Below are 10,000 nucleotides of genomic sequence, written 5' to 3'. Positions count from 1 at the left end.
TCCTGTTATACCCTTGTTATGTTATATCAGTTGTTCCTGGTATAACCTTGTTATGTTATATCAGTTGTTCCTGTTATAACCAGTACCTTGTTATGTTATATCAGTTGTTCCTGTTATAACCAGTACCTTGTTATGTTATATCAGTTGTTCCTGTTATAACCTTGTTATGTTATATCAGTTGTTCCTGTTATAACCAGTACCTTGTTATGTTATATCAGTTGTTCCTGTTATAACCAGTACCTTGTTATGTTATATCAGTTGTTCCTGTTATAACCTTGTTATGTTATATCAGTTGTTCCTGTTATAACCAGTACCTTGTTATGTTATATCAGTTGTTCCTGTTATAACCTTGTTATGTTATATCAGTTGTTCCTGTTATAACCAGTACCTTGTTATGTTATATCAGTTGTTCCTGTTATAACCAGTACCTTGTTATGTTATATCAGTTGTTCCTGTTATAACCTTGTTATGTTATATCAGTTGTTCCTGTTATAACCTTGTTATCTTATATCAGTTGTTCCTGTTATAACCAGTACCTTGTTATGTTATATCAGTTGTTCCTGTTATAACCTTGTTATGTTATGTCAGTTGTTCCTGTTATAACCAGTACCTTGTTATGTTATATCAGTTGTTCCTGTTATAACCTTGTTATGTTATATCAGTTGTTCCTGTTATAACCAGTACCTTGTTATGTTATATCAGTTGTTCCTGTTATAACCTTGTTATGTTATATCAGTTGTTCCTGTTATAACCAGTACCTTGTTATGTTATATCAGTTGTTCCTGTTATAACCTTGTTATGTTATATCAGTTGTTCCTGTTATAACCAGTACCTTGTTATGTTATATCAGTTGTTCCTGTTATAACCAGTACCTTGTTATGTTATATCAGTTGTTCCTGTTATAACCAGTACCTTGTTATGTTATATCAGTTGTTCCTGTTATACCCTTGTTATGTTATATCAGTTGTTCCTGTTATACCCTTGTTATGTTATATCAGTTGTTCCTGTTATACCCTTGTTATGTTATATCAGTTGTTCCTGTTATAACCTTGTTATGTTATATCAGTTGTTCCTGTTATACCCTTGTTATGTTATATCAGTTGTTCCTGGTATAACCTTGTTATGTTATATCAGTTGTTCCTGTTATAACCAGTACCTTGTTATGTTATATCAGTTGTTCCTGTTATAACCAGTACCTTGTTATGTTATATCAGTTGTTCCTGTTATAACCTTGTTATGTTATATCAGTTGTTCCTGTTATAACCAGTACCTTGTTATGTTATATCAGTTGTTCCTGTTATAACCAGTACCTTGTTATGTTATATCAGTTGTTCCTGTTATAACCTTGTTATGTTATATCAGTTGTTCCTGTTATAACCAGTACCTTGTTATGTTATATCAGTTGTTCCTGTTATAACCTTGTTATGTTATATCAGTTGTTCCTGTTATAACCAGTACCTTGTTATGTTATATCAGTTGTTCCTGTTATAACCAGTACCTTGTTATGTTATATCAGTTGTTCCTGTTATAACCTTGTTATGTTATATCAGTTGTTCCTGTTATAACCTTGTTATCTTATATCAGTTGTTCCTGTTATAACCAGTACCTTGTTATGTTATATCAGTTGTTCCTGTTATAACCTTGTTATGTTATGTCAGTTGTTCCTGTTATAACCAGTACCTTGTTATGTTATATCAGTTGTTCCTGTTATAACCTTGTTATGTTATATCAGTTGTTCCTGTTATAACCAGTACCTTGTTATGTTATATCAGTTGTTCCTGTTATAACCTTGTTATGTTATATCAGTTGTTCCTGTTATAACCAGTACCTTGTTATGTTATATCAGTTGTTCCTGTTATAACCTTGTTATGTTATATCAGTTGTTCCTGTTATAACCAGTACCTTGTTATGTTATATCAGTTGTTCCTGTTATAACCAGTACCTTGTTATGTTATATCAGTTGTTCCTGTTATAACCTTGTTATGTTATATCAGTTGTTCCTGTTATAACCTTGTTATCTTATATCAGTTGTTCCTGTTATAACCAGTACCTTGTTATGTTATATCAGTTGTTCCTGTTATAACCTTGTTATGTTATGTCAGTTGTTCCTGTTATAACCAGTACCTTGTTATGTTATATCAGTTGTTCCTGTTATAACCTTGTTATGTTATATCAGTTGTTCCTGTTATAACCAGTACCTTGTTATGTTATATCAGTTGTTCCTGTTATAACCTTGTTATGTTATATCAGTTGTTCCTGTTATAACCAGTACCTTGTTATGTTATATCAGTTGTTCCTGTTATAACCAGTACCTTGTTATGTTATATCAGTTGTTCCTGTTATAACCAGTACCTTGTTATGTTATATCAGTTGTTCCTGTTATAACCTTGTTATGTTATATCAGTTGTTCCTGTTATAACCAGTACCTTGTTATGTTATATCAGTTGTTCCTGTTATAACCAGTACCTTGTTATGTTATATCAGTTGTTCCTGTTATAACCTTGTTATTTTATATCAGTTGTTCCTGTTATAACCTTGTTATGTTATATCAGTTGTTCCTGTTATAACCAGTACCTTGTTATGTTATATCAGTTGTTCCTGTTATAACCTTGTTATGTTATATCAGTTGTTCCTGTTATAACCAGTACCTTGTTATGTTATATCAGTTGTTCCTGTTATAACCTTGTTATGTTATATCAGTTGTTCCTGTTATAACCAGTACCTTGTTATGTTATATCAGTTGTTCCTGTTATAACCAGTACCTTGTTATGTTATATCAGTTGTTCCTGGTATAACCTTGTTATGTTATATCAGTTGTTCCTGTTATAACCAGTACCTTGTTATGTTATATCAGTTGTTCCTGTTATAACCAGTACCTTGTTATGTTATATCAGTTGTTCCTGTTATAACCTTGTTATGTTATATCAGTTGTTCCTGTTATAACCAGTACCTTGTTATGTTATATCAGTTGTTCCTGTTATAACCAGTACCTTGTTATGTTATATCAGTTGTTCCTGGTATAACCAGTACCTTGTTATGTTATATCAGTTGTTCCTGTTATAACCTTGTTATGTTATATCAGTTGTTCCTGTTATAACCAGTACCTTGTTATGTTATATCAGTTGTTCCTGTTATAACCAGTACCTTGTTATGTTATATCAGTTGTTCCTGTTATAACCAGTACCTTGTTATGTTATATCAGTTGTTCCTGTTATAACCTTGTTATGTTATATCAGTTGTTCCTGTTATAACCAGTACCTTGTTACGTTATATCAGTTGTTCCTGGTATAACCAGTACCTTGTTATGTTATTTCTCTAGTGTTGGTGGTGATGTCTGGTAATCTATTTGATCCCTGTCAGAGTCTGTGGTGGATGTAGAGATTAGGAGTCCTGATTGTGATGTATTTCCTCCATCAGTCTGTTGGAGTCCGTGATGGATGTCTAGATGTGATGTCTTATAGCTCATCTTTCCAGGGTCTGTTGGAGTCCATGGTGGATGTCTAGATGTGATGTCTTATAGCTCATCTTTCCAGGGTCTGTTGGAGTCCGTGATGGATGTCTAGATGTGATGTGTAATAGCTCATCTTTCCAGGGTCTGTTGGAGTCCATGGTGGATGTCTAGATGTGATGTGTTATAGCTCATCTTTCCAGGGTCTGTTGGAGTCCATGGTGGATGTCTAGATGTGATGTGTTATAGCTCATCTTTCCAGGGTCTGTTGGAGTCCATGGTGGATGCTGCGGAGGGTCTCTGTCCCCATGTGATGAGGAAGACTAACCTTCGTCAGGACCTGATCAAAGCCAGCACAGCTAAGATGGTGGTTCCCCGTAGCTTCGTCAAGAACACCCTGCTGGAACAGTCTGGAGTCGACATCATCAACAAGATCAGGTGAGACTAGAGTTGTATCGTGTGTTTATATGACAAGACTTCACTCCACACTAATGATGTCCAGACTCAACATTATTTTTGCTGTTGTCCTGAAATCACTAACCTCCATGTCCTTGTTCTCTTGGCTGAATGAACTATGACCTCTGGCTGACAAGCCTGAGTACATTGAGAAGCAGAATCCTGGTGTATTGTTTTTATATTGTGTTATCTACAGAGGTGACGTGTCTGTCTGTGTCCTCTGTCACTGTCTGTGTCCTCTGTCACTGCATGTGTCCTCTGTCACTGTCTGTGTCCTCTGTCCCTGTCTGTGTCCTCTGTCACTGTCTGTGTCCTCTGTCCCTGTCTGTGTCCTCTGTCACTGTCTGTGTCCTCTGTCACTGTCTGTGTCCTCTGTCCCTGTCCTCTGTCCCTGTCTGTGTCCTCTGTCACTGTCTGTGCCCTCTGTCACTGTCTGTGTCCTCTGTCACTGTCTGTGTTAAGGTCATAGCAGTGGCCCTGATTGTTAGATTCCCACTTATTGGTCCTGTAGTTGGACAGTGTGCAGGTGTCTATCCTTCTAGTGTAGATTCACACTATCATTTAGAACGCCAGGGGGTTGTTCACAGCCTGCTGGTCTGATGGCCCACACAGCCTTGCCTCAGTGTTGACCCTGTGAAGTGGGAATGAATGAAGCATCTCTCCTCTTTCTGACTTCATCCCTCTGTTTCTCTCCTCTTCATCAATCTGTTTCTCTCCTCTTCATCCCTGTTTCTCTCCTCTTCATCCCTGTTTCTCTCCTCTTCATCAATCTGTTTCTCTCCTCTTCATCCCTCTATTTTTCTCCTCTTCCCCCTTCTGTTTCTCTCCTCTTCATCCCTGTTTCTCTCCTCTTCATCCCTGTTTCTCTCCTCTTCATCAATCTGTTTCTCTCCTCTTCATCCCTCTGTTTCTCTCCTCTTCCCCTCTCTGTTTCTCTCCTCTTCATCCCTCTGTTTTTCTCCTCTTCCCCCCTCTGTTTCTCTACTCTTCCCCTCTGTTTCTCTCCTCTTCATCCCTCTGTTTCTCTCCTCTTCCCCTCTGTTTCTCTCCTCTTCATCCCTCTGTTTCTCTCCTCTTCCCCTCTCTGCTTCTCTCCTCTTCATCCCTCTGTTTCTCTCCTCTTCATCCCTCTGTTTCTCTCCTCTTCCCCTCTGTTTCTCTCCTCTTCATCCCTCTGTTTTCTCCTCTTCCCCTCTCTGTTTCTCTCCTAGTGAGGTAAAGCTGAGCCTGGCTTCCTTCCTCTCAGACCGTATCGTAGATGAGATCCTAGAAGCCCTGTCTGGCTCTCAGCACACACTGGTGAGTCTTAATCATGCCTGGAGATACAGTGCAATCACTACTCATGGTAACCATGACAACACATCACTGCGCATGACAACACATTCTGTGAAATTCTAACATGAATTCTATGATTCATACTGAGTCAGTCACTGGTTCACTAGTACAGGTGTATGATCATATAGGTCATATATAATAACACACAGTAATAGTGACCATAGTAACAGTGACCATAGTAACAGTAACAGTGACCATAGTAACAGTGAACATAGTAACAGTAACAGTGACCATAGTAACAGTAATAGTGACCATAGTAACAGTAATAGTGAACATATTAACAGTAATAGTGAACATAGTAACAGTGACCATAGTAACAGTAATTGTGACTATAGTAACAGTAATAGTGACCATAGTAACATTGATAGTGAACATAGTAACAGTAATTGTGACTATAGTAACAGTAATAGTGACCATAGTAACAGTAATAGTGACTATAGTAACAGTAAGGGTGACCATAGTAACAATAATAGTGAACATAGTAACAGTAATAGTGACTATAGTGACAGCAATAGTGAACATAGTAACAGTAATAGTGAGCATAGTAACAGTAATAGTGACCATAGTAACAGTAATAGTGACTATAGTGACAGTAATAGTGAACATAGTAACAGTAATAGTGAGCATAGTAACAGTAATAGTGACCATAGTAACAGTAATAGTGACTATAGTAACAGTAAGAGTGACCATAGTAACAATAATAGTGAACATAGTAACAGTTATAGTGAACATAGTAACAGTAAGAGTGACCATAGTAACAGTAATAGTGACCATAGTAACAGTAATAGTGACCATAGTAACAGTAATAGTGACTACATTGACAGTAATAGTGAACATAGTAACAGTAATAGTGAGCATAGTAATAGTGACTATAGTAACAGTAATAGTGAACATAGTAACAGTGATAGTGACTATAGTAACAGTAATAGTGACCATAGTAACAGTAATAGTGAACATAGTAACAGTAATAGTGAACATAGTAATAGTTACTATGGTAACAGTAATAGTGACCACAGTAACAGTAATAGTGACCATAGTAACAGTTATAGTGACTATAGTAACATTACTAGTGAACATAGTAACAGTAATAGTGAACATAGTAACAGTAATTGTGACCATAGTAATAGTTACTATAGTAACAGTAATAGTGACCATAGTAACAGTTATAGTGACTATAGTAACAGTAATAGTGAACATAGTAATAGTGACTATAGTAACAGTAAGAGTGAACATAGTAACAGTAATTGTGACCATAGTAATAGTTACTATAGTAACAGTAATAGTGACCATAGTAACAGTTATAGTGACTATAGTAACAGTAATAGTGAACATAGTAATAGTGACTATAGTAACAGTAAGAGTGACCATAGTTACAGTAATTGTGACTATAGGAACAGTATTTGTGACTATAGTAACAGTAATAGTGAACATAGTAACAGTAATAGTGACTATAGTAACAGTAATAGTGAACATAGTTATAGTGACTATAGCAACAGTAATTGTGACCATAGTAACAGTAATAGTGACTATAGTAACAGTAATAGTGAACATAGTAACAGTAATAGTGACTATAGTAACAGTAATAGTGACTATAGTAATAGTGACTATAGTAACAGTAATAGTGACCATAGTAACAGTAATAGTGACCATAGTAACAGTAATAGTGAACATAGTAATAGTGACTATAGTAACAGTAATTGTGAACATAGTAACAGTAATAGTGACTGTAGTATCAATAATAGTGACTATAGTAACAGTAATAGTGACTATAGTAACAGTAATAGTGACTATAGTAACGGTAATAATGACCATAGTAACGGTAATAGTGAACATAATAATGGTTACTATAGTAACAGTAATAGTGACGATAGTAACAGTAATAGTGACTGTGGTAACAGTAATAGTGACTATAGTAACAGTAATAGTGACTATAGTAACAGTAATAGTGACTATAGTAACAGTAATAGTGACCATAGTAACGGTAATAGTGAACATAATAATGGTTACTATAGTAACAGTAATAGTGACGATAGTATCAGTAATAGTGACTGTGGTAACAGTAATAGTGACTATAGTAATAGTGACTATAGTAACAGTAATTGTGAACATAGTAACAGTAATAGTGACTATAGTAACAGTAATAGTGACTATAGTAACAGTAATTGTTACTATAGTAACAGTAATAGTGAACATAGTAACAGTAATAGTGAACATAGTAATAGTTACTATAGTAACAGTAATAGTGACTATAGTAACAGTAGTGTAATAGTCATTATGTCTTGCTCCCCCCTAGGCTGACCACCTGGTGAGGAAGGAGCGTCCTCTGGTCCAGCGGGAGTCTGTGGACCTGGACGTACCCGAGGAGAGGGCTCCTAAACGGGCCACCACGGAGCTGAATGAGGCAGAAAGGCTGGAGGACCTGGAGACATGCATGGTACACTACACTACACGACCATATGTTTTGTGTGAGGGCCAGGCAGGCTCCTGTTCATTCTGTTTCCTGTCGTGGGTTCCTCACTCATTTGGGGTTCCAGACATGTCTAATCTCAGACTGAGTGTTACAGGGAGATGAGCTAACCTTGGCTCATGTCTGGTTATCGTCCTGAAAAGCCACAATCCTTAATCTACCATTAAGGTTAACTGGTTCTATCTAACTGTAATGAATTAGCAGTTCCTCATGCTGTGCCTACTGGCCATGGTAAAATAGTAGGATAGGGAGGTTAATTCATTATGGTAAGATGGTAAGATAGGGAGGTTGATTCATTATGGTAAAATGGTAAGATACTGTAGGGAGGTTGATTCATTATGGTAGGATGGTAAGATACTGTAGGGAGGTTGGTCCATTATGGTAGGATGGTAAGATACTGTAGGGAGGTTGATTCATTATGGGAAAATGGTAAGATAGGGAGGTTAATTCATTGTGGTAGGATGGTAAGATACTGTAGGGAGGTTGATTCATTATGGGAGGATGGTAAGATACTGTAGGGAGGTTGATTCATTATGGTAGGATGGTAATATACTGTAGGGAGGTTGATTCATTATGGTAGGATGGTAAGATACTGTAGGGAGGTTGATTCATTATGGGAGGATGGTAAGATGAGGAGAGAGGATAGGAGGGAGGGAGGGAGATGGGAGGAGAGAGGGAGGGAGGGAGGAATGGGAGGAGAGAGGATAGGAGGGAGGGAGGGAGGATGGGAGGGAGGGAGGGAGGATGGGAGGAGAGAGGATAGGAGGGAGGGAAGGAGAGAGGATGGGAGGAGAGAGGATAGGAGGGAGGGAGGGAGGATGGGAGGGAGGGAGGATGGGAGGAGAGAGGATAGGAGGGAGGGAAGGAGAGAGGATGGGAGGAGAGAGGATGGGAGGAGAGAGGATAGGAGGGAGGGAGGGAGGATGGGAGGGAGGGAGGATGGGAGGAGATAGGATAGGAGGGAGGGAAGGAGAGAGGATGGGAGGAGAGAGGATAGGAGGGAGGGAGGGAGGATGGGAGGGAGGATGGGAGGAGAGAGGATAGGAGGGAGGGAAGGAGAGAGGATGGGAGGAGAGAGGATAAGAGGGAGGGAGGATGGGGGGAGGGAGAGAGGATGGGAGAGAGGGAAGGAGAGAGGGAAGGAGAGAGGATGGGAGAGAGGGAAGGTGAGAGGATGGGAGTGAGGGAGGGAGGGAGGGAGGGAGAGAGGATGGGAGAGAGGGAAGGAGAGAGGATGGGAGAGAGGGAAGGAGAGAGGATGGGAGTGAGGGAGGGAGCGAGGGAAGGAGAGAGGATGGGTGGGAGGGAGGAGAGATGATGGGAGAGAGGGAGGAGAGATGATGGGAGGGAGGGAGGATGGGAAGGAGTGAGGGAAAGAGGGAGGATGGGAGGGAAGGAGGGAGGATGGGAGGGAAGGAGGGAGGATGGGAGGGGGGAGGGAGGGAGGGAAGGAGAGAGGATGGGAGTGAGGGAGGGAGGGAGGGATGGATGTTGGAATGGAGGAGAGATGATGGGAGGGAGGGAAGGAGAGAGGATGGGAGTGAGGGAGGGAGTGAGGGAAGGAGGGAGGGAGGGAGGGAAGGAGAGAGGATGGGAGGGAGGGAGGAGAGAGGATGGGAGGGAGGGAGGAGAGATGATGGGAGGGAGGGAGGGAAGTTAATTAACCATATCAGGTTGATTCATTATGGTAGGATGGTAAGAGAGGGAGGTTAATTAATTGTGGTAGGATGGTGGGATAGGGAGGTTGATTCATTGTGGTAGGATGGTAAGATAGGGAGGTTAATTCATTGTGGTAGGATGGTAAGATACTGTAGGTTAATAACTTCCCTCCCTCCCTCCCTCCCTCCCTCCCTCCCTCCCTCCTATCCTCTCTCGTCCCATCCTCCCTCCCTCCCATCATCTCTCCTCCATTCCAACATCCCTCCCTCCCTCCCTCCTATCCTCTCTCCCTCCCTCCCTCCCATCCTCCCTCCTTCCCTCCCTCCTATCCTCCCTCCTCCCATCCTCCCTCCCTCCCTAAGTAGTGTATTAATTAAGTCCTTACATCAAGGCTGCCCGTGTTTCCTGTCTAAATGAATCTCATTAAGAGCAGCATTACTGCCCGTCTTTGTAGCGCCGTACATCAGTCAAACACTCACAGAGAGGCCTGGGCCTTATTCACTCGGCACCAAACCAAAGACAACATCTTGAAACGGAAGGTTTTTCTCTGAATTTGTCCAATTAAAAACACTTGTTTTTACATTTTTCATTGCACAATGTTTTGAAACGTTTTGCTTTGGTCAACACTAATGAAT

At 39.9% G+C, this 10,000-nt stretch overlaps 1 protein-coding gene across 2 annotated transcripts in view; it reads left to right on the top strand.

Moving 5' to 3' along the window:
* The window catches only part of LOC110506994 (F-actin-uncapping protein LRRC16A), a 220,702-nt gene that overhangs the window by 178,588 nt on the left and 32,114 nt on the right, over window positions 1-10,000 (top strand). For both annotated transcript variants that reach the window (XM_090186089.1, XM_090186092.1), the window contains exons 27-29: window positions 3,711-3,886; window positions 5,116-5,203; window positions 7,533-7,673. In XM_090186089.1, the coding sequence (XP_090042215.1) occupies window positions 3,711-3,886; window positions 5,116-5,203; window positions 7,533-7,673 (405 nt within the window). The remainder of the gene's footprint in view (window positions 1-3,710; window positions 3,887-5,115; window positions 5,204-7,532; window positions 7,674-10,000) is intronic.

The sequence above is a fragment of the Oncorhynchus mykiss genome, chromosome 2 (assembly GCF_057628025.1).
Source record: "Oncorhynchus mykiss isolate SJ-2025 chromosome 2, ASM5762802v1, whole genome shotgun sequence".
NCBI lineage: Eukaryota > Metazoa > Chordata > Actinopteri > Salmoniformes > Salmonidae > Oncorhynchus > Oncorhynchus mykiss.
Note: the sequence above shows the minus strand (reverse complement) of the source record. Positions and strands in the feature narration are given on the sequence as shown.